Consider the following 25356-nt stretch of genomic DNA (forward strand, 5'->3'; position numbering starts at 1 on the left):
CACAAATTACTACATGCTTAAGGAGGCGACAAAATTATTTTTAAAAAACTAGAAATTAATAAAATAAAAATTATGCTAACATATTTATTTACCCATGCCTTTCCCTGTTATAGACTCGTGTATGTTAAAAGAGAACTTGTATGTAATCTCAAACAACTTTCTTGCTTCTTTACCTGAACAAATTCAACAGTCGACTTCAGCAACTATCTTAGCCTGAAAATGCTTTAAATTATACACAATATTTTTCATATTATCTACCAAATTAAAATAATATTGTGATAGGAATAAGTGGCTATAAAACAGATTGTCTGAATGGGATTTTTATTTTTTTTTCAGTGAATGGGGAAAGTTTTACTAATTTAATCTTGACACCAAGTATAAACTGAGTCTTCCTTGGACATACTAGACAATCTTCCTGACTCTCAACTCTCTTGATATGATCCCTCTGTTTTGGTTTTTCTTTGCCTAAATGTTTTGTTGTTTGAAATTTATAACACTAACTTTGTTGCATATTAGATTCAAGGTAATTTGATAGTTAAACTTCTAGATTTCTCTTTATAACTAGATTACAGAAAATGTGTTCATTTTTTAAATTTAAAATTTTCTACTTGGCAAGAATACACAGAAGAACTGTACAAAAAGATCTTCATGACCCAGATAATCATGATGCTGTGATCACTCACCTAGAGCCAGACATCCTGAATAGTGAAGTCAAGTGGGCCTTAGGAAGCATCACTATGAACAAAGCTAGTGGAGTTATGGAATTCCAGTTGAGCTATTTCAAATCCTAAAAGATGATGCTGTGAAAGTGCTGCATTCAATATGCCAGCAAATTTGGAAAACTCAGCAGTGACTACAGGACTTGAAAAGGTCAGTTTTCATTCCAATCCCAAAGAAAGGTAATGCCAAAGAATGCTCAAGTTACCAAACAATTGCACTCATCTCACACACTAGTAAAGTAATGCTCAAAATTCTCCAAGCCAGGCTTCAGCACTACGTGAACCGTGAACTTCCAGATGTTCAAGGTGGTTTTAGAAACTGCAGAGGAACCAGAGATCAAATTGCAAACATCCGGTAGATCATCAAAAAAGCAAGAGAGTTCCAGAAAAACATCTATTTATGCTGTATTGACTATGCCAAAACCTTTGACTATGTGGATCACAATAAACTGTGGAAAATTCTGAAAGAGATGGGAATATCAGGCCACCTAACCTGCCTCCTGAGAAATCTGTATGCAGGTCAAGAAGCAACACTTAGAACTGGACATGGAACAACAGACTGGTTCCAAATAGGAAAAGGAGTATGTCAAGGCTATATATTGTCACCCTGCTTATTTAACTTATATGCAGAGTACATCATGAAAAACGCTGAGTTGGATGAAGCACAAGCTGGAATCAAGATTACCAGGAGAAATATCAATAACCTTAGGTATGCAGATGACACCACCCTTATGGAAGAAAGCAAAGAGGAATTAAAGAGCCTCTTGATGACAGTGAAAGACTAGACTGAAGAAGTTACCTTAAAACTCAACATTCAGAAAACTAAGATCATGTCATCCGGTTCCATCACTTCACGGCAAATAGATGGGGAGTGGAAACAGTGGCTGACTTTGTTTTTCTGGACTCCAAAATCACTGCATATGGTGACTGCAGCCATGAAATTAAAAGACGCTTACTCCTTGGAAGGAAAGTTATGATCAACATAGGCAGCATATTAGAAAGCAGAGACATTGCTTTACCAACAAGTCTGTCTAGTCAAAGGTATGGTTTTTCCAGTAGTCATGTATGGATGTGAGAGTTGGACTATAAAGAAAGCTGAAAGCTGAAGAATTGATGCTTTTGAACTGTGGTGTTGGAGAAGACTCTTGAGAATCCCTTGGACCGCAAGGAGATCCAACCAGTCCATTCTAAATGAGATCAGTCCTGAGTGTTCAGTGGATGGACTGATGCTGAAGCTGAAACTCCAGCATTTTGGCCACCTGATGGGAGGAACTGACTCATTCTAAAGACCCTGATGATGGGAAAGATTAAAGGCAGGAGGAGAAGGAGACGACAGAGGATGAGATGGTTCGATGATGCACCAACCCAATAGAGATGAGTTTGAGCATTCTTCAGGAGTTGGTGATGGACAGGGAGGCCTAGCATGCTGTGATCCATGGGATTGTGAAGAGTCGGACATGACTGAGTGACTGAACTGAACTGAACTTGGTTACTAAAAAAAGTATGACAATTACTTTAATATATGGTACATTGTTTTTTGTTTCCTTTCTTTTTTGGCTTTTGTCAACTTGTAACTGAGTCAGATGCTAAATTTATCAAAATCCTGCAGGGTAATTCATGGCACACACAAGCTGGTAACTGAATAATGTTTACTGAGTACATGGCCACAAAAATTTGTGTAGATTTAATGAACCCACAAAAAGATGGTGAAGCTCCCAACATCAACTATACCGAGGCAATGCCGCTGTCTTTATGGCTGAGGAGGAAGAGGGGCAGAGCAGCAAGAATAAATACTGCAAGTTACCATTCCTCATTCCTTTGCATCTCTTGACGCCATTCATTGACCAATATCGACTAGAAGCCAGAGGTAAGGGGTTCACAGATGATCTAAGAAGGCTGTATCAGTCTTTCAGGGTACAAAGAAATACACAAGATGACCAAATTTATATTTGCAAGACAAAACAGAAAATATTCAATACCCCATGCAAAACCAGGATAACTTGCTCTCAAAAAATAAAAGAGAACAAAAGCAGACAAATGAATAAAAACTCTGGACCTACTTTCTTGATTCAAATTTACAAGCTATAATAATCCCTCAACCTAAAATATCAAAAGTATGTATATATTTTCTAGTGTTTGTAGGCTGATATGTAAAATTAACTCGTGCAAATTTTTACTTATTTAACTTTATTCTCTAACACAATACAGGTTGTCTTTGGTAGTTTCAATAGTAAAGCTTCTCAGAAAATGAGTGCCCATGAAACAGGATAATTGATGAAAGTCAGATAATTGAACTACTTTCAAAGATGTAGATGAGATTATCAACAAAATATAGCAAAGTATTAATGTTAGCAACAACAGGGAGCAGAGGGAGGTGAAAAGAAAGTGAAAGTGAAAGTCCCTCAGTCTTGTCCACTCTTTGCAACCCTGTGGACTATCCAGTCCATGGGATTCTCCAGACCAGAATACTGGAGTGGGTAGCTTTTCCCTTCTCCAGGGGATCTTCCCAACCCAGGTCACGTGAAAAATGAAGAATGGTAAAGAGAGGATCAGGAAGGACAAACAGAAAATATTCAGCAAATAAGGGTAATGCATATTATAGCCCCTAAATTCTATTTCAGAATTTCTATTAATAAAAAGATTCTGAAATCTGATGATTTTCTTTAAAAATGTCCTAACTTTTCAGAGAAAGAAATCTTCTTGGGAAGGCTAATAATACTCTCATATTTGACCATGACAAAACCATGTGCTCTCAAAAATAGAAAGGGGTGAAGGAGTGATGTGGAAACATTGGAAGTTGGAGACAAAGAATAAATCTAAAATTAAAGAAGCTATCCAGGGGGGAAGGGCTGAGAAGCGGAAGGGGCGGCCAGCTGCTCGCGGTGCGGAGCAGGGTCAGGATGGACGAGGACGTGCTAACCACCCTGAAGATCCTCATCATCGGCGAGAGCGGCGTAGGCAAGTCCAGCCTGCTCTTGAGGTTCACAGATGATACTTTTGATCCAGAGCTTGCAGCCACAATAGGTGTTGATTTTAAGGTGAAAACAATTTCAGTGGACGGAAATAAGGCAAAACTTGCAATATGGGATACTGCTGGTCAAGAAAGGTTCAGAACATTAACTCCCAGCTATTATAGAGGTGCACAGGGTGTTATTTTAGTTTATGATGTCACAAGAAGAGACACCTTTGTTAAACTGGATAATTGGTTAAATGAGTTGGAAACATACTGCACGAGAAATGACATAGTAAACATGCTAGTTGGAAATAAAATTGATAAGGAAAATCGTGAAGTTGATAGAAATGAAGGCCTGAAATTTGCACGAAAGCATTCCATGTTATTTATAGAGGCAAGTGCAAAAACCTGTGATGGTGTACAGTGTGCTTTTGAGGAACTTGTTGAAAAGATCATTCAGACCCCTGGACTGTGGGAAAGTGAGAACCAGAATAAAGGCGTCAAGCTGACACCCAGGGAAGAAGGCCAAGGAGGCGGAGCGTGTGGTGGTTACTGTTCTGTGTTATAAACTCTGGGAGACACCATCTCTTGCGAATTTGATCAGATAATGTCATCTTTCTGTATATAAACTCTCTAACTGCTATTTTAGGGACCTTGCAGTTTGCACATATTTGTTTTGTATCATGGCAGTAAATATTTGTGAGAAAGCCCACTCATTGACTTTTCCAGGTAAAACGTAAGCATGCAGTTTGCAATCTGCAGTTTTTTATGTAACATAAAATAGGTGTACCTTTATAAGTACATTTGATTTTATGATTTACATTCATCATGTGATTTTTAAAAAATCCACCTCTCTAGTATATGTCGATACAAAGTCTAGTTTTGGTCTCCTTTTTGCTTAAATACTTATCAATTACTGAATTAATTGGTATTGTAGAACCCCCAGGACCACTGGGAGATACACAGATGTCATCAAACCTGGCAGATTTCCCTTCAGGACTAACAAAGAGCATGATTCCACAGCTTTCCTAGGATGTTCACTGACGGATTCTCTTTAGTACTAAGCAAAATCCTCTTTGCAGGATGTGGTTGAGGCCAATTTATAATTAAATCCCGTTTGTTCTGATGATACTTCTGAAGTAGCATTAATATGTTAAAGAAGTTTGGTCTTCCTTGACTTCAAGAGTAGCTCATTGCTTAGCTGGAGTTTTAATTCTGTGATGTGTACATGGCTTCAGGAGCCTCTGTGCAGCATTTTGGGTTGTGTGGTGTTTGACAGAATGGCAATAAGGTTCCCCCATTTTGGTTTCAGAAGGACAGGAGTAGTATGTTTATGTAACTCATGTAGCACTTATCACCTTTAAAACCAACACCTTTTCCCATAAATGTTGGTGGTGTTTGTTCCGGTACTTCAATTATAGCTTGTGTAATGTTAATGAATATCTGTATCTTATGACTTCCATAAATGACTAGTTGATATTCAAAAACATATTTCTGTGTTTTGAGGGTTGGGGAAAAAAACACTAAACTATAATTTGAGAAAGGCATATTGCTTCCAGATTTCGATGTATATGGGAAAATACTGTTGCAGTGAAAATCTTGGTACAAACTTGTACAGACTAATAAATCTTTTACACAGTATTCAGTTTTGTAACCTCCTGCTATTGTACATTGTATATTTTTTTCACTCATGTATTATTTAATATACATTGATCTCTGCTATTTTAAGTTTCCAGATAAGTAATTTGCCCTTTCAGGCAGGCCACTTTAATACCACTCAGTAAGATTAATAAGAAATACTAATTTCTGGGCGGTTTGTTCTCTATATACAGTTGCAAACGATAAACATTTTTGTGGGTCACCTTTACAATGCCTGTGATAATAGACTGAAATGTATATCTTCACATAAAAGAAAATCTTAACATTCTACGTGGTTCACACTTGTTAGATTGTATTACATGGGATTAAAGGTTTTATGCGTTGCATATGTTTTTACAAAAGATGAAACATATACTACTTTAATGTTAGAGAAAGATAGCTAACACATGTACTTATGATTTGTTGTTACATTAAAACTGTAGATTTGTATATTTATGTGGTTTCTGTATTGACATTACTGTTTATTGCTGTTTGCTCCTTGAGCCATAGAATATTCTTCCTATGCATTGGATTGTCTTTATTTGGTCAGAATTTGGATACATATGAGTCACTTAACCTTTAACAACTAATTTTGTTTGACTTATATTGTAACCTTTTATAGTTTTTTAATAAATCTAGCCTGCTTTCCCTAAAAAAAAAAAAAAAAAGAAGCTATCCAAATTCATTTAATAAATAGCCATTATTATGACAGGTGATTTCAAGTCATGTCTCTTGTGAAAATTTGATGGACACTCAAAGTTATGAGTTAGTTTCAACTACGTTCAAGAATAAAATTCTAGACCTTGACAAAGTTAAATGACCTCTAACTTTACGCCTAAGAAAATTTATTTTTAAAACCATAAGAAAACCTTATAATATTTTTGTACTTTAAATTTGGAATTCTTTATTGGATTAAATGCTTTCAAAGGTTTACTAATTTAATTATTTTCTTTCAAGTATATTTCCTTTATTAATGAGGAACTTAATAGTCATCTTATTTTATAAGCAATATCAATATACAATTTAAACTTTTTAAATTTTTGAAATATAAAAAGAACAAAAGAGAAATCTATGCTATCTAAATATCAGGAAAATATTATTTTAATCACACTGGGTTTAGCTAAGACATTAACTTCATAAAAATACTACCAGTACTTGGAAACTATAGTTAAAAGTTTGAAATTAGTATGAGTCAGAGAATACTTTATTTTATTACAGTATATTTTCTCTACTATTCTATTACTGGATTTGCAAATGTATTATATATTTTGTACAAAATTTATGACATATATATTTGTAGATCCCATTAAAAGCAGCTACTTGATATGGATATTAGAGCCCTGAAAGTAGTGACTTATTTCATTAGTACATTTTAAAGTTCAAAATATTCAGTATCATATAGGGGAAAGAAAAAACCACATTGAACAAATATAATGATAAGAAGACAATATTTTAGTTTTACTATTTTTCAAGAATATATATATCTTTTAAATTAAGTTTAAGTAAAATAGACTGTAAAAATTTTAAATGATATTTTCTTCACAGATAACTATATTAAATTAAGGAAAAATAGTCATAGTTCATCTGGGGAAGCTTTCATGATTGAAGCATTCTAATATGACATTTTAATACCTCACTATTATAAAAATTAAATATTTCTATTTTTAAATGTCAAGTTGTTTTTTTTTTTATTAGAACTGAGGTGATTGAAATATTTACCTGGCCTTGGTTTAACTGATCTCATCTGGAAAGAAACTACTACCTAGTAATAAGACAGATTAGAATTATAATTAAAGTACAAAGAAAGTAAGGTAATATATTCACTTTTTTTCAAATTGCAAATAGTATAAGTTAATGTATCTTTTTAAAATACTTTACCTTAATTTCTAATATTTTACTAAATTCAGTGGAATGATTCATTAAGCTGAATATCCTTGTTCCATTAAGTGAGTTTATTTGAGGGAAAAAAAAATCTTTTGTAAAACTTTTAAAAAATTACTAATCTTTTTATGTAAAGTGTTTTATCAAAAACTACCACATAGTGAGAAAATAATAAATAATTAAATGTAATCTTCAAAAATACATAAACTGAAATTTTATATCTTTGAATACATATCACACCAAATGTATCAATCAGCCCCTTCCTAATATTATTTCCTTTCAGATTTGGTTGCTTAATGTAGTTCATTCCTTTCTCATATAAAAATGACCACACATGCACAGTTAAGAATATTCACATTAAATTTTGTACAAGTTATAGAAATAATAAGTATAGGATTATCTATTTATTATTTAATAAAAAGTAAATATGAGTAAATTTAAGGACAACTAAGCAAGTGAAAGGGCTTCCCTTGTAGCTCAGTTGGTAAAGAATCTGCCTGCAGTGCAGGAGACCCGGGTTTGATCCCTGGGTTGGGAAGATCCCTGGGTTGGGAGAAAGAAATGGCAACCCACTCCAGTATCCTTTCCTGGAAAATCTCATGGACAGAGAAGCCTGGTGGGCTGCAGTCCATGGGGTCGCAAAGAGTTGGGCATGACTGAGTGACTAACACTAACTAACTAACTAAAGCAAGTAAAATGGAATATTTATGCTATTTAGTTTAATACATGACTTTCTAAACCAAACATAAATGCTTACAGTAATTTTATTTGATTTTTTTGAATAATGTTTAAATTGCTTATATTTTTATGAATTTGAAAGGAGATGGGATAGTTACACAAATTTCCGATCCTAGCAAATTAACATAGGTAGTTTAATTCATTTCTGTATCAGTTCCTCCTGGGAGGCAATATAAACTGATAGAATGTGAAGTTTGAGAGACCTCTTATATAAGTCAGTACTGTTGTATTGATACTTTTGAACTGTGGTGTTAAAGAAGACTCTTAACAGTCCCTTGGACTGCAAGGAGATCCAACCAGTCCATCCTAAAGGAGATCAGTCCTGAATATTCATTGGAAGAACTGATGTTGAAGCTGAAAGTCCAATATTTTGGCTACCTGATGGGAAGAACTGACTCATTTGAAAAGACCCTGATGCTGGGAAAGATTGAAGGCGGGGGAAGAAGGGGATGACAGAGGATGATGGTTGGATGGAATCACTGACTCAATGGACATGGGTTTGGGTAAACTCTGGGAGTTGATGATGGACAGGGAAGCCTGGCATGCTGCAGTCCATGGGGTCGCAAAGAGCCAGACACGACTGAGTGACTGAACTGAAGTGAACTGAACTGATGTATTATACTCTAAATCTTAGAATTTCTTTCTATAAAAGTGGAACAGATAATAATTGTCATTTTAATATTTATGCAACGAAACCTGAACTCCCTCACCAAGAGTAATGAATTAAGATTTTAAACAGGCTCCCAGTAATTTTCCAGGTCTTCCCTCCAACTAAGTTCAGCTTGGGTCTCTTTTTGCTGCCAAATGAGAAAAATATTTTAATTTCAGGATTGTTTTGATTTTGGAATGGCAGATAAAGAAATATAGACTTGAATCACTGTACTCACCACGTGAGTGAGAAAATTACTGCAGGAGTTAAATTTCCTACACAACACAGCAAGACAGTGAATTCGGGATTAAAACGATGCAATAGTTTTTAGAGCCTAGTCACTTAGTCTAGTCACTTTAGCCTAGTCACTTTAGTCACTTCACTCTACTACCTTTATAAGCTTATTGTAATGATAAAGTAAACTAGTTCATTCAAACTTCTTTTCAACACTGCCCTATGGAAAGTCCTGTTTAAGTCAACTTCCTTCTCTCTTTCTCAGCATCTTTTCTTTTCCTTCAAAGCTTCCCCAAAAGCCTCCATTTGTATCCTGGGAAATAATTCTCCATGAATAGGACCCATACACTATAATTTTGTTCTCACCATAGCCTTATTCTGAAACATTCCTACAGTCTTTTTCTGAAAATCGCATTTACATGTGCCTTCTGTGATCTGGAATCACCAACTTCCACTTATTATTTCTCTTTTGACCACTGCTCTAGTCTTCATCAATTTCTAAGTATAAATTCAATCAATAATGTCATTTAGAAAACAATGCTGGAAATATGGAAAATGAGAAGATAAATAAAACTAGTGAAGAATTTTGGTTCTCTAACTAATGAGGGAAAAAATAAACAACAGAGGATTCTCCATTGGTGAAGAGTTCATATTTAGCAAAAATTATTTTTAGTATCATCTAGTATCTTGAATGAAATGTCTAAAACTTTTATAGAATTGAAAACTACCTGTGAATATTTTCATTCCCTTAAGCACTAACTATAAAATAATTATAATCAAGATAGAGAGTTTAGTAAAATTAATGTGATAAAATCACCTACAATTTATCTAAAAGTTACTGAATTTGGATGTGTTTGCTTTGTCTTTACTTTTAACAACATATTTTAAAGAGTAGTCACAAATACGTGCATAGATTTGGCTCATGGTGAAGTTTTTAATTTACAGTGTTTTTGTTTGTTTGTTTCTGCATTGCCCTGGTGGCTCAGCTGGTAAAGAATCTGCCTGCAATGCAGGAGACCCAAGTTCTATCCCTGGGTTGGAATGATCTCTTGGAGAAGGGAATGGATACCCACTTCAGTATTCTTGCCTGGAGAATTCCTTAGACAGAAGAGCCTGGCCAGCTACAGTCCATGGGGTCACAAAAGAATCAGACACAGCTGAGCAACTAAACAACACAATGTATAGCACTCACAGTTCTAGTCACAACCATAAGCCTTTAAAACTAAAACATATGTATGTACATATATATATATATAATTTATATAAGCAAAAGTACTAAATATACTTAGAACTATGAGTGGAATTATGAATGCTCTATAAATATTTATTATATTTTGATTAAAATCTATTGACTTTCCATAACAAAACAATGATATTGACACAATACCGTAATACCATTGTCACCCATATAAACACTGCAAAATTAAAGCCCAAGGTCAAAAGAGTGAGTGTTATACCTGAAATCAAACCAAAGTAGGCTCTATCCAAAATCCCTGGTCTTAAAAGCTGTACTGAATTTCCAACAACCCCTTTCCTATAAAATCATAGGCAATTCAAAAAGTATCAAACATTAAGATTAGTTTACCTATCAGTATGCAATTCCTCCTTGAAAAAGACAGTACCACTATTTTTCTGTTATAATTGTTATAGTAAAAATGTAAACAAATGTCCAACCTAAGCCCCTTAGTTGAACAATCTGTTTCATGACATGTATGTTCCTGATGGTCATCCAGTTTCGTACTTTTTGTTTAATAAACAGAGAACAATAGAACTAAGTTTTACCTCTTGGCTGCAGTTTACCCACAACTGAGTCTCTACGTACAAGAAGTTTGTGTATTATTTTTGTTCCTGTTCAGTTGCCAAGTTGTGTCCGACTCTTTGTGACCCCATGGACTGCAGCACACCAGGTTATCTTTTCCTTTGCTACATCCTGGAATTTTTTCAAACTCAAGTCCATTGAGTCGGTGATGCCATCCAACTATCTCATCCTCAGTGTCCCTTTCTCCTCCTGCCCTCAGTCTTTCCCAGCATCAGGGTCTTTTCTAGTGAGTTGGGTCTTCACATCAGGTGGCCAAAGTATTTGAACTTCAACTTAAGCATCAGTCCTTCCGAGGAATATAAAGAGTTGATTACTTTTGGGATTGACTATTTTCATTTCCTTGCAGCACAAGGGACTCCAAAGAGCCTTCTCCAGCACCACAGTTAGAAAATATCAATTCTTTGGCACTCATTCTTCTTTTGGAGAAGGAAATGGCAATCCACACCAGTATTCTTGCCTAGAGAATTCTGTGGACAGAGGAGCCTTGTGTGCTGTTGTCCATGGGGTTGCACAGAGTTGGACATGACCGAAGCAACTTAGCAGCAGCAGCAATCTTCTTTATGGTCCAACTTTCACATCTGTGTATGAATACTGGAAAAAGCGTAGCTTTGACTCTATGAACCTTTGTCAGCAAAGTGATGTCTCTGCTTTTTAATACACTAAGATTGTCATAGCTTTCCTTCCAAGGAGCAAGTATCTTTTAATTCCATGCCTGCAGTCACAGTCCACAGGGATTTTGGAGCCCAAGAAAATAAAATCTGGCATTGCTTCCATTTCCCCGCCTTCTATTTGCTATGAAGAGATGGGGCTGGATGCCATAAACTTAGTATGTTGAATGTTGAGTTTTAAGTCAGTTTTTTCACTCTTCTTTTTCACCTTCATCAAGAGGATATTTAGTTCCTCTTCACTTTCTACCATTAGATTGGTATCATCTGCATTGCTCAGGTTGTTGATATTTTCCCCAGCAATCTTGATTCCAGCTTGTGATTCATACAGCCTGGCATTTTGTATGGTGTACTCTGCATATAAGTTCAATAAGCAAGGTAGGTGACAATGTACAACCTTGATGTACTCCTCTCCTAGTTTTGAACCAGTCGCTTGTTTCATATCTGGTTCCAATTGTTGCTTCTGGATCCAAATGCAGGTTTCTCAGGCAACAGGTAAGGTGGTCTGATACATCTATCTGTTTAAGAATTTTCTACAGTTTGTTGCAGTCAATGATGCAGAAGTAGGTATTTCGCTGAAATTCCTCGCTTTTTTTATGATCCAATGAATGTTGGCAATTTCATCTCTCATTACTCTGCTTTTTTCTAAGTCCAGCTTGTACACCTGGAAGTTCTCAGTTCATGTACTACTGTAGCCTAGCTTGAAGGATTTCAGGCATTGCCTTGTTAGCATGTGAAATGAGTGCAATTGTGTGGTAGTTTGAACATTCTCTGGCCTTGCTCTTCTTTGTGATTGGGATGAAATTGACCTTTCCCAGTCCTGTGGCCACTGCTGAGTTTTCCAAATTTGCTGACACATTGAATGCAGCACTTTAACAACATCATCTTTTAGGATTTGAAATAGCTCAGCTAGAATTCTATCACCTCCACTAGCTTTGTTCTTAGCATTGCTTCTTAAGGCCCGCTTGACCTCACATTCCAGGATGTCTGGCTCTAGATGAATGACCACATCATCATGGTTATAGAGGTCATTAAGGCCTTTTGTATAGTTCTTCAGTGTATTCTTACCACCTCTTCTTAATTTCTTCTGCTTCTGTTGCATCCTTACCATTTCTGTCCTTTATAATGCCCATTCTTGCATGAAATTTTCCCTTGATATTTTCAGTTTTCTTGAAGAGAGCTCTAGTCCTTCTGATTTTATTGTTTCCTCTATTTCTTTGCTTCATTCACTTTGGAGGGCTTTCTTATCTCTCTTTGCTATTCTCTGGAATTTTGCATTCAGTTGAGTATATCTTTCCCTTTCTTCCTTGCCTTTTGCTTCTCTTCTTTTCTCAACTATTTGTAAAGCTCACCAGACAACCATTTTGCCTTCTTGCATTTTTCTTTGGGATGGTTTTTGTTACTGTCTCCTGTACAGTGTTACAAACCTCTATCTGTAGTTCTTCAGGCACCTGCCTAGGAAGTCTAATCCCTTGTATCTATTCATTCCCTCCACTGGACAATCGTAAGGGATTTGATTTATGTCATACCTGAATGGCCTAGTGGTTTTCCCTACTTTCTTGTGCATTATTAGCTGCTAGCAACTTATAAAATATCACTTTCTCTTAATTATCCCTAAATCAGTCATCAAAATTCTGTTTTTTATATCTCAAAACTGAAATCATTCAGAATGATTTTGAAAGAACTGAAAGCTAATGGTATCAAATGTTGCTACCATTATAGCACTAATGTGCATTAACTGGAGTGCTTGTTCCACAGTAACACATATTGAGTTTAAAAGATTCTCTAGGCAATAGTAATTTAATCTCTATATATACTCTAGTGGTAGTTATTTCAGGTTCAGCAGCACTCTGATGAGAATAAACATTGAAATAGAAATTATTTTTGAGTTAATCTGCTTTTCCATCTAGTCAAAAATAAAATATTTAAATTTTAATTAAGAGAAACAATTATAGAAATCACTCTATGAGGCTATAAACTTTTCTTCAAACTCAGAAGAGTTGAAAATAGAATTCCTTCTCCTTTGTAGAATTTCCTCTGTGGCAAGTTTGTGTTTGAATAATGAGAGGGCAGCACTGGTGCCTATGTGGCTATGGGGAGAAATACATACTTCAAGTTGAATGGCTATTTGTATTAATGAAGACTTTATTACAAAATGTTATCATGAATAATATCTCAGTTAAAATTGGGTTCAAGATATTATATAAAGAAGATTCTCTAATACATCAAAAACTAATTATAAATCATTTAATCTAAGATATAATTAAGTGTTCATTACAAGGAAGTGAAAATTAGAGTAGCTGTGCCCTGCAATTATTAGATTTTCAGATAAAAGATAATTGTGCTCTTTTTTTCAGTTTGCAATGGGTATTGAAAGAAGGCTGTTCTGTAACAGTGTATAGAAAAGTTATCTTAAATTACTTAAATATGCATATATATATATATATATATATATATATATATATATATACACACACACACATATATAAGGAGCTTAAATTGAGCTGTTTTACATGGAGCTTAAATTGAGTACTCTCATTTGCATCTTTTTACTTCTCAGTCCTAAGCAAGCCTTTTCTTTGGTAGATACTAATTAATAGATGAGAAAAATTAGGCTTACATGTATTTAGTAACTTAATAAGTTTCCCCAGTAGAGTAGTATGAAACTGGTGCTTTTGAGAGAGCTTTACCTCAGTAACCTTAATTCCAAGTTTATATGCTTGATATCAAGTTTTATTTTTGCTTAAAATCCAGAATTTTGAATATGCTTCTTTTCCAAGTATATAATTATTTTTTTTTGTCTGTAACCCCTTTATAAATTGTGACTTTCTCTGAATCATTTTTCTTTTATTTTCAAGAATGCTAAAGTAATTAGCCTCCAACTAATAAAAATAAATGAAAAAAAAAAAGAATACTTGCGACTTTGCCTAATTTTCTCCTCTTCCTTGACTCTGCACATATCAGATTTTCCCCATATCATGTCCTTTTTCATCTCAGCTGACAATTAGAAATTATGAATGCAGCTTTGAAAACTGCCAACTTTAATTTTACTCTTTAGATCAACTTTCAACCTTTCTCCACTCTGCTATGCACCCTGGTAAGCTGACCTATATGGAGTTTATCAGAGGTTTCTTTTTGACTTCTGCTTCTGGTAAAGTGTTGCCAAAAAGTCAGCCAAGGTTAGAAGGAAATAGAGTGAGATAAGGATATTCATTCCTTGGCTTCCTCTCTGCAGTTTTTGGGGCTGTCAGTGTTCCTGGTTCATTGTCACTATAACTGCTCTCTGCTCTATACCACAGTCCCTTTGGGCTTGGGTGTCCAGATCCTACTACCTCACCAGGGAGGTTGCATTATCTTTTATTGTTTTCATCATCAACTGTCAATGGTATCAATGGTCATTTAACAAAAAAATTTTTAATTGTCCTAAAATATGTTTGCCATCTATTTCCTACTAGAACCATGAGTCATACACAGCCTGTTATTTGAACAAAATAATACAAAATAATTCTAAATTAGGGGCATGGTTCTCAATTTAAACCATCAATAAATCATTAAAGCATGTACTATCTCGAAGGAACCAATGAATAATTCTTTCTTATATGGGAGATAGTTTATTAATGTAGAAGAATATTGAGTAGGAAAAATTGTACAATGACACATGGAATTCATTTGAAAAAATGAATAGAAACTCTTTAGCGACTCAGGTAAGATGTATTATTAATAATTAGACAGTAACTTTCCTACAGATTTTCTTTGCCACTGTCCCAGCTTTTCTCAGAATTAATTCCTAAGCTGTGATCTCAAGAATCTGGAGCACATGAAAGTAAAAGAAGATTAATCAGAAACCAATTTATGTGCATAATTACCTGGAAATTCAAATGATGACTGAAGGATCTCTGCTCAACAGTGAAACACTTAGTCTTTTGAAAGCATTGTATGAGCATTTTTTTCAAATGAACATCTGATATTTTACTCACAACTATAAGCATTAAATTATATCACATATCACTTGTCAAAAATTAAACCAATAAGGGCAAGCATGATTTATTTTTCCTTTTGTTAATTGCACTTACAAAAGTTAAATGTAAATGGACTACTTTGAGGCTCTAAATTTATCTGATTCACTCCTATGTTCTACCTGAAGCACAATTGTGAGTTCTTCTGACTGATGTGTTGATTCCTCTCAGTGAGGGTGATATAATTAATGTGACCTTTTGATAAGGTGGGAGATATAGGGTGAGACAAGTGCTCTCCAGAGAGCTATTAGCGGCTTCTGAGCAATTTGCTAATAGTAGAACTACCTGTATTAAGATCATACAGTTAAGATAATTGACAACCATAATAATGAATATGTACAGGGAAGGGAGAGAGGATAAAGTGAAGTAAAACTGGTAATTACTTTAAAAATTATGAACTTTAAGTGCTAAGTAAACTTTGATTTAGGACCTCTGACTTTGTAAACACAGTGAATAACTTTAACAAGCCTTCAAGAAACTGTTGACCTATGCAGTTGGAAAATTATGTGGCTTTATTTCTATTGTCAGATATTGTTTTTACTGGTTTTTTTTTCTTTATAATTTCCGTCAACACACAGCCCCAGATATGTAATGGAGGCAAGAAAAGTTCGTACTAAAGCATGAGCTTTCCTTTCATTCTAAGTTTTAAAAGATCTAATATGCTAGATTATTATAAAACCTGCCATACACCTATAAGTTAATGTATTGTGATTAACAAAAACTCATGAAACCACACATGTGCTTGAGAAGTATTTTTTCCTAGACTAAAATGCTGTGGCATAAATGTGATTATTGATGCTTTTTCAAGCTGTCAGAATTCACCAGTATGTCCCCTGGATCATCAGAAGCTCTCTGTTCAAGCAGACTTCTGTGTTTGACTATTTTGTTTTGTTTTTTTTTTCCAATTACTTGTGGTTAATTACCAAGGTCAATTTATACTTGTAAATTGCAGGATTGCTATGAGAAGAGGATGTTTCAGAAAATTGGAAAGCCAGAGAAGAGAGGAAGACAGAATGAAACATTGTTACTATTATGTTTATTTTTCTTCAAATGTTCCGTTTAGTTAAGTCGCCCAGTCGTGTCCGACTCTTTGCGACCCCATGAATCGCAGCACGCCAGGCCTCCCTGTCCATCACCAACTCCCGGAGTTCACTCAAACTCATGTCCATCGAGTCAGTGATGCCATCCAGCCATCTCATCCTCCGTCGTCCCCTTCTTCTCCTGCCCCCAATCCCTCCCAGCATCAGGGTCTTTTCCAATGAGTCAACTTTTCGCATGAGGTGGCCAAAGTACTGGAGTTTCAGCTTCAGCAACAGTTCTTCCAATGAACACCCAGGACTTATCTCCTTCAGCATGGACTGGTTGGATCTCCTTGCAGTCCAAGGGACTCTCAAGAGTCTCTCCAACACCACAGTTCAAAAGCACCAATTCTTCAAATCTACTAATCAAATTTTATGTTTTGACAGTTTAGTGGAACAAAATATTCATATTTTCATTTGTTAAGAATAACAACACAATCTGTGTTATCTCACATGTGGCTGATTTTTTGTTTGTTTGTTTTTTTAACAAAACGTGCAGAGCTGGTCATTTAGGTGTGAATAGGAGTGCCATGCTGTTAGGAAAAGATCACCAGCTTCAGAGTCAGAAGCCTGTATGATCTGATGCTGGGTAAGTTTCATGCTTTTCTGGTATTATAGTTTATTAAAATATATTAAATATCATTCCCTATACTATGTAGTAAGATCTTGTTGTTTATCTATTTTAAATATAATAGTTTGTATATGCTAATCTCAAATTCTTAGTTTATCCCTTCAGCCCTTTCCCCCTATGATAACCATAAATTTGTTTTCTATTTGTGAGTTTGTTTCTGTTTTGTAAATAAATTCATTTTTGTTTTTTTTTAGATTCTATATGTAAGTGACATCACATATTAACCTTTGTCTGTCTTACTTCCTAAAGTTCATCCATATTGCTGAAAATGACAGTTTCATTCTTTTTTTTTAATATTCCATTGTGCATATATACATATATATCCATTCATCTGTTGATGAACACTTAGGTTGCTTCCATGTCTTTGCTGCTTTCAGTAGTCCTGCTATGAATACTGGGTTGCATATATCTGTTTTGAATTAGAGTGTTTTATGTATATATGGCCAGGAGTAGAATTGCTGGATTATATGATAACTCTTTAGTTTTTAAAGGAACTTCCATACTCTTCTCACAATGACTCTACCAATTTACACTCCCACCAGCAATGCAGGAGGGTTCCTATTTCTCCACACCCTCTCCAGCATTTATTATTTGTAGACTTTCTAATAACAGCCAATCTGAGAGGTGTAAGGTGATACCTCATCATAATTTTTATTTGCATTTATCTAATAATTAGGGACACTGAGCATCTTTTCATGTGCCTGTTGGTCATCTGTCTGTCTGTTTTGGAGAAATGTCTATTTAGATCTTCTGCATGTTTTTTGAATGAGTTGTTTGTTTGCTTTTTGCTTTTTCTTTTGCGTTACATGAGTAGTTTGTATATTTTGGAAACTAAGCTCTTGCTGGTCTCATCATCTGTAAATATTTTGCCCATTCCATAAGTTGTCTTTTCATTTTATCTATTATTTCCTTTGCTGTGCAAAGACTTATAAGTTTAATTAGGTCCCATTTGTTTATCTTTGCTTTTATTTCTATTGCCTTGGTTGACTGACCTAAGGAAACATTTCTCTGATTTATGTCAGAGAATGTTTTGCCTAAGTTCTCTTCTAGGATGTTCATGGTGTCATATCTCATATTTAAGTCTTTGAGCCATTTTGTGTTTATTTTTGCATATAATATGAGAGTGTAGTCTAACTTCATTGATTTATACACAGTTGTCCAGCTTTCCTAATACCACTTTCTGAAAAGATGATCTTTTCTCCATTGTATATTCTGGGCTCCTTTGTCAAAGATTAATTGATCATAGGTGTGTGGATTTACCTCAGAGCTGTCTATTCTGTTCTGTTGATCCATAAGTGTGATTTGATTACTGCAGCTTTGTAGTATTGACTGAAGTCTGAGATGGCAATGCCTTCAGCTTTGTTCATTTCTTCTCAGTACTACTTTGGCAATTCTGGTCTTTTATATCATTCCACATACATTTTAGGATTATTTGTACTAACTCCGTGGAAAATTTGATAGGGATTACATTTATCTGTAGGTTGCTTTAAGTAATACAGTCATTTTAACAATATTAATTCTTCCAGTTGAAGAAAACCTTTTAATTTCTTGGAAATATCTTCGATTTCCTTTATCAATATTTCATAACCATCAGTATACAAATGTTCACCCCCTTGGTCAGGTTTATTCTTCAGTACTTTATATTTGTTGCTGTAATTTTAAAATGGATTTTTCTTTTTTTTTTTTTTTACTTTCCCTTTCTGATATATCACTGTTAGTGTAAAGAAATGCAATGGATTTCTGTGTGTTAATCTTGTAGCCTGCTACCTTGCTGAATTCATTTATCAGTTCTAGTAGTTTTGATGTGAAGTCTTTAAGGTTTTCTATATAAATATCTGCATATAATAACAACTTTACCTTTCCCCTTTCAATTTGTATAACTTTTATTTCTTTTTCTTATCTAATTGCTGTGGCTAAGACTTCCAATACTATGTTGAACAGAAATGGTGAGAGTGGGCATCCGTGTCTTGTTCTAGATTTCAGCAGGAAGGCTTTCAGCTTCTCATCATTGAGCAAAATGTTAGCTGTGGTTTTATCACAAGTAGTCTTACTATGCTCTGTTTTCTCAATATGCACTTGATAAGAGTTTTTTTATATTGAATGAATATTGAAATTTATCAAATGCTTTTTCTGCATCCATTGAAATGATCAAAAGATTTTTGTCTTTTCTGTTGTTGATATGGTGTGTCACATTGGTTGACTGACTATTTATTTTGAATGTTTTCCTTAGCAACCCAACATATTTCCGATTTTAAGCATACACAATGTGAATGTTCATTTGAGCTTCTGATTCTTCTCTATAAGTGTGTATATGTTTATGTACTAATGGGGTTTCCAGGTAATTGAGCAACTATTAATAACTTTACTTGAACAATTTATTAATATATTTTATGTTGTACAGTAAATGAAGTCACATGATAAATTCACCAATGTTACTTAGGACAGAACTAATGTTTACTGCACCTGAATTATTATTTTATATGCCCTTAAAGGTAACACATATATAATCATATTTCACAAGTGAAGAAAAAATATAAGCTTATTGTAGGACTCTTGACTATAGAATTTAGCAAATGGAGTGAATGCATTTAAATTTGAGAATAAACCCAAGGATAGTGCTTTTTAAAAAAAAGCAGAATTAAAAGAGTTTAAAGAATTCATGATTTCATAGCCATGGATTGTTTTAAGACCGCAGCACTTGAATATTAGAAAGTGATAGATAATTTACATAATTGGAACATAGAAATAACATTGCTTGATTTACATCTCCCAGAATGTTAAATTACAAAGTTGAGCAAGCTCCAAAACCACTTTAACTTCAAATATCCTATAATTTAGCTTGGCTTAGGTGAACTATAGAAATAAGGATATATATCACAAAGTTTTTCTTTGTGGTCACATTCTATACTATTCTTTTAAGCAAATTTTTCTTATTCAGTATGCTTAAATGACATTAAGGGCAGAACATAGGTGATATGCCACTTTAATACAATGTCAGAAATATGTCTCCACATTTTTTCTTATCTTTTCATATAAAGAAAAGAGTATGCTATAAACACACTAATATAAAAATACATATAATTAAATATTGCTACTAATAATACATAAATAATACTTTATAAATTAGGTTAGAATATATTAAAAAAAATCTCATTGAAACAACTAGACTTCTTATAATATTTACAATTTATTTCAGAAATATTGTGAATGAAAATGAACTTAGTTTTGAGTCTTCTGTAATTATTCTTACTGCTTGCCACAGAATTTCAAAGTACTTCAGTTATTCTAAACTGTTTTATTCTTTTGGTTCAGTCCTAACTCACCAAAGCTAGATTTTATTGCTATTGCAATGTATAAAACCCAGGGCACCTAATAATTTTATCTAAAAATGCCCTGGTCAGAAATGGATATTGCTACACCTGAAACATTTGATTCGCTCTAAGTATGCAACCAGTCCATCCTGAAGGAGGTCAGTCCTGGGTGTTCATTGGAAGGACTGATGCTGAAGCTGAAACTCCTGTACTTTGGCCACTTCATGTGAAGAGTTGACTCGTTGGAAAAGACCCTGATGCTGGGGAGGGATTGGGGGCAGGAGGAGAAGGGGACAACAGAGGATGAGATGGCTGGATGGCATTACCGACTCAATGGACGTGAGTATGAGTAAACTCCGGGAGTTGGTGATGGACAGGGAGGCCTGGCATGATGCAGTTCATGGGGTCGCAAGGAGTCGGACATGACTGAGCGACTGAACTGAACTGAACTGAAATATGAACATAGTTTTATTATCAAGAAGACCAAAAGAGGGAGAAATAAAAAATAGTTTGCCTTCCTGAGAAATTCACATTCCTGACCTACTAGATGCTTAAAACAAATTATGATTCTCAAGCATATCATATTCTATGTGGAATCAATACCATGATGAATTTTAACATTTTAATTTTTCAAATTGTTGATTCATCCAAAACAGATTTTAATTTTATCTGACAAATAACTTAACTATAGGTTTCCATAAAAAACAGTATGAACCACATAATAAGAGGTCAGTATCATCTGCTACTTACAGATGTTGGTGCAAAAAAACTCAACCAACTAAACAAGCATAAATCCCATATTTTCTAAAGCTGGAATGAAGACAGAATTTTATTTTCTTTAAACCTGGAATCTTCTGTAAGCACTGCACTCAGATAACTTGAAAGAGAGTTAAAAAGCTATTTTAAAGCAGCACTTGATGAATAGCCAAGATATGCATTCATATGAGCCGAGAATGAAGAAAGCCAACAATATAAAAACACGTATTTACATAGCATCTGTTACCTGTCAATGTTTGAAGTACTAAGGATGCAAGATAATTAAGACTCACTTTCTAATTAAAAGGAGGTGAAGTTTATTGGGAAAGATATGTTGAAAAAATATAGGGCTATGATGTGATAAAATGATAATAGATGAAGTGAGTAAAGTACAATTTCATTGATAATGGAGATTATGAAACTGAAGAAATTTAATGATTATTATTGCTTATTAGTAGAGAGTATTAGAATCTTAGTTTAATATTATCACTATCATCATACTAAAATTTTTGTTAGGTGGAAAGGGAAAATTTCCTGATTTAATATGGTGCACTATGAAACAAAAAAATTGAGAAGCCAATACAGAATGGAGATTGAGAGCAATGAAACCTGAGATTGTTAGTTGAAAAAGGATTATTACAAATATTGAAGTCATTGAGGAATGGCTTTAAGAAATTAAATAAAGTAAGCTTGTATGTTCTGTGATTGATTAGCACTTTTAACAATCATGGTAAAACAAAGACAGATAGTTACAACATCTTTAAATGATTCAGTTCAGTTCAGTTCAGTCGCTCAGTTGTGTCCGACTCTTTGTGACCCCATGAATCGCAGCACGCCAGGCCTCTCTGTCCATCATCAACTCCCAGAGTTTACTCAAACTCATGCCCATCAAATCGGTGATGCCATCCAGCCATCTCATCCTGTCATCCCCTTCTCCTCCTGCCCCCAACCCATCCCAGCATCAAGGTCTTTTCCAATGAGTCAACTCGTCACATGAGGTGGCCAAAATATTGGAGTTTCAGCTTCAGCATCAGTCTTTCCAATGAACACCCAGGACTGATCCTCTTTAGGATGGACTGGTTGGATCTCCTTGCAGTCCAAGGGACTCTCGAGAGTCTTCTCCAACACCACAGTTCAAAAGTATCATTTTTTCGGTGCTCAGCTTTCCTCACAGTCCAGCTCTCATATCCATACATGACCACTGGAAAAACCATAGCCTTGACTAGATGAACCTTTGTTGGCAAAGTAAAATCTCTGCTTTTTAATATGCTATCTAGGTTGGTCATAACTTTCCTTCCAAGGAGTAAGCATCTTTTAATTTCATGGCTTCAGTCACCATCTGCAGTGATTTTGATCAGAAAAATATAAATAATTTAAATCATGTTTATGGAAAAACACAGTTTCTCATTTGAGACAAAGGTAGATAACTTATTTTGTTCTGTCTGCCCATGAATATGTCTCTCCTAAAGTCACGAATTTTCTCACAGATATGTCAATATTTGAAAAGAACATTTCACTAGAGAGAAATCTTGTCCTTTATTATACTCTGGGGTACATGGGTCTATATAATGAGAACAGATACTAAAATTATAAGTAAGAAATAAATCCTAAATAAAGAAGAACTTTTAATGTTCAGAATAGATCTTCTCCATGTCATAGCAGGATTTATAACTGAGGAATAGGGAAAGAGGCAATAAAATGAGTGACTCCAATTTCCAATAATGGTCTATGAGATCATAAAACTAACTTTTCTTCAGTAAACAAATGAAGCTAAAATAGTTCGGTAACATATTTGAAATATTTTAAGACATTGATGAAAAACTAAAAAGATTATTAAATCATATTATAATAACATATAGAATGTGGAAGCAATTTTGATTTCAGGAGTTTATTAACTTTGTCATTTTAAAAAGTTTTTTCTTTAATATTTGAGTATGTTTGACTTACACTGTTTTAGCATAAGTCATGCTCTACACACTCTACACACTCTACAACATGGTCTACTGCATGTTGATTTAGTATATTTATATACAGACAATATATATAGGTTACTACAGTATTGAATAGAGTTCCCTGTGCTATACAATTAGTTTTTGTTTATTATCTATTTTATATAGAGTCATGTGTATATGTTAACCCCAAGCTTCTAATTTATCACTCCATCCATCTTTCCCTGTTTGTAACCATAAGTTTGTTTAATAAGTTTATATTTGAATATGTTTGACTTACACTGTTTTAGTGTAGGTCACACTCTACATGTTCTATCAACACACTCTACAGCATGTTGATTTAGTTATATTTACATATAAACACTATATAAGTCCAGAAATCAAGACAATTGGAAGTGGTCAAACAAGAGGTGGCAAGAGTGAATGTGGACATTCTAGGAATCAGCGAACTAAAATGGACTGGAGTGGGTGAATTTAACTCAGATGACCATTATATCTACTACTGTGGGCAGAAATCCCTTAGAAGAAATGGAGTAGCCATTATGGTCAACAAAAGAATTCAAAATGCAGTACTTGGATGCAATCTCAAAAATGGCAGAATGTTCTCTGTTCGTTTCCAAGGCAAACCATTCAATATCATGGTAATCCAAGCTTATGCCACAACCAGTAATGCTGAAGAAGCTGAAGTTAAATGTTTCTATGAAGACCTACAAGACCTTTTAGAACTAACACCCAAAAAGGATGTCCTTTTCATTATAGGGGACTGGAATGCAAAAGTAGGAAGTCAAGAAACACCTGGAGTAACAGACAAATTTGGCCTTGGAGTATGGAATGAAGCAGGGCAAAGGCTAATAGAGTTTTGCCAAGAGAACGCACTGGTCATAGCAAAAACCCTCTTCCAACAACACAAGAGAAGGCTCTACACATGGACATCACCAGGTGGTCAACACCGAAATCAGATTGATTATATTCTTTGCAGCCAAAGATGGAGAAGCTCTCTACAGTCAGAAAAAATGAGACTGGGAACAGACTGTGGCTCAGATCATGAACTCCTTATTGCCAAATTCAGAATTAAACTGAAGAAAGTAGGGAAAACCACTAGACCATTCAGGTATGACCTAAATCAAATCTCTTATGATTATACAGTGGAAGTGACAAATAGATGTAAGAGACTAGATCTGATAGACAGAGTGCCTGATGAACAATGGACGGAGGTACGTGACATTGTACAGGAGACGGGGATTAAGACCATCCCCACAGAAAAGAAATGCAAAAAAGCAAAATGGCTGTCTGAGGAGGTCTACAAATAGCTGTGAAAAGAAGAGAAGCGAAAAGCAAAGGAGAAGAGGAAAGATATTCAAATCTGAATGGAGAGTTCCAAAGAATAGCAAGGAGAGATAAGAAAGCCTTCCTCAGCGATCAAAGTAAAGAAATAGAGGAAAACAACAGAATGGGAAGACTAGAGATCTCTTCAAGAAAATTAGAGATACCAAGGGAATATTTCATGCAAAGATGGATTCGATAAAGGACAGAAATGGTATGGACCTAACAGAAACTGAAGATATTAAGAAGAGGTGGCAAGAATACATGGGAGCACTGTACAAAAAAGATCTTCATGACCCACATAATCACGATGGTGTGATTACTCACCTAGAGCCAGACATCCTGTAATGTGAAGTCAAATGGGCCTTAGAAAGCATCACTACAAACAAAGCTAGAGGAGGTGATGGAATTCCAGTTAAGCTATTTCAAATCCTGAAAGATGATGCTGTGAAAGTGCTGCACTCAATATGACAACAATTTGGAATACTCAGCAGTGGCCACAGGACTGGAAAAGGTCAGTTTTCATTCTAATCCCAAAGAAAGGCATTCCCAAAGAATGCTCAAACTACTGCACTTTTGCACTCATCTCACACACTAGTAAAGTAATGCTCAAAATTCTCCAAGCCAGGCTTCAGCAATATGTGAACCATGAACTTTCAGATATTCAAGCTGGTTTTAGAAAAGGCAGAGGAACCAGAGATCAAAATGCAAACATCCGGTAGATCATCAAAAAAGCAAGAGAGTTCCAGAAAAACATGTATTTCTGCTTTATTGATTACACCAAAGCCTTTGACTGTGTGGATCACAATAAACTGTGGAAAATTCTGAAAGAGATGGGAATACCAGAAAGCCTGACCTGCCTCTTGAGAAACCTATATGCAGGCCAGGAAGCAGCAGACATGGAACAACAGACTGGTTCCAAATAGGAAAAGGAGTACATCAAGGCTGTATTTTGACACCCTGCTTAGTTAACTTCTATGCAGAGTACATCATGA

General features: G+C 34.9%; 1 protein-coding gene across 1 annotated transcript; it reads left to right on the top strand.

The window, feature by feature from the left end:
* The first annotated feature begins 3563 nt into the window (after positions 1-3563).
* On the top strand, positions 3564-5760 carry LOC122454490 (ras-related protein Rab-18). Its single transcript, XM_043489012.1, has one exon. The coding sequence runs from the start codon at positions 3620-3622 to the stop codon at positions 4238-4240; it is 621 nt and encodes a 206-aa protein (XP_043344947.1). The 5' UTR covers positions 3564-3619; the 3' UTR covers positions 4241-5760.
* Positions 5761-25356: the final 19596 nt, after the last annotated feature.

Source organism: Cervus canadensis, chromosome 16, assembly GCF_019320065.1.
Source record: "Cervus canadensis isolate Bull #8, Minnesota chromosome 16, ASM1932006v1, whole genome shotgun sequence".
NCBI classification, from domain to species: Eukaryota; Metazoa; Chordata; class Mammalia; order Artiodactyla; family Cervidae; genus Cervus; species Cervus canadensis.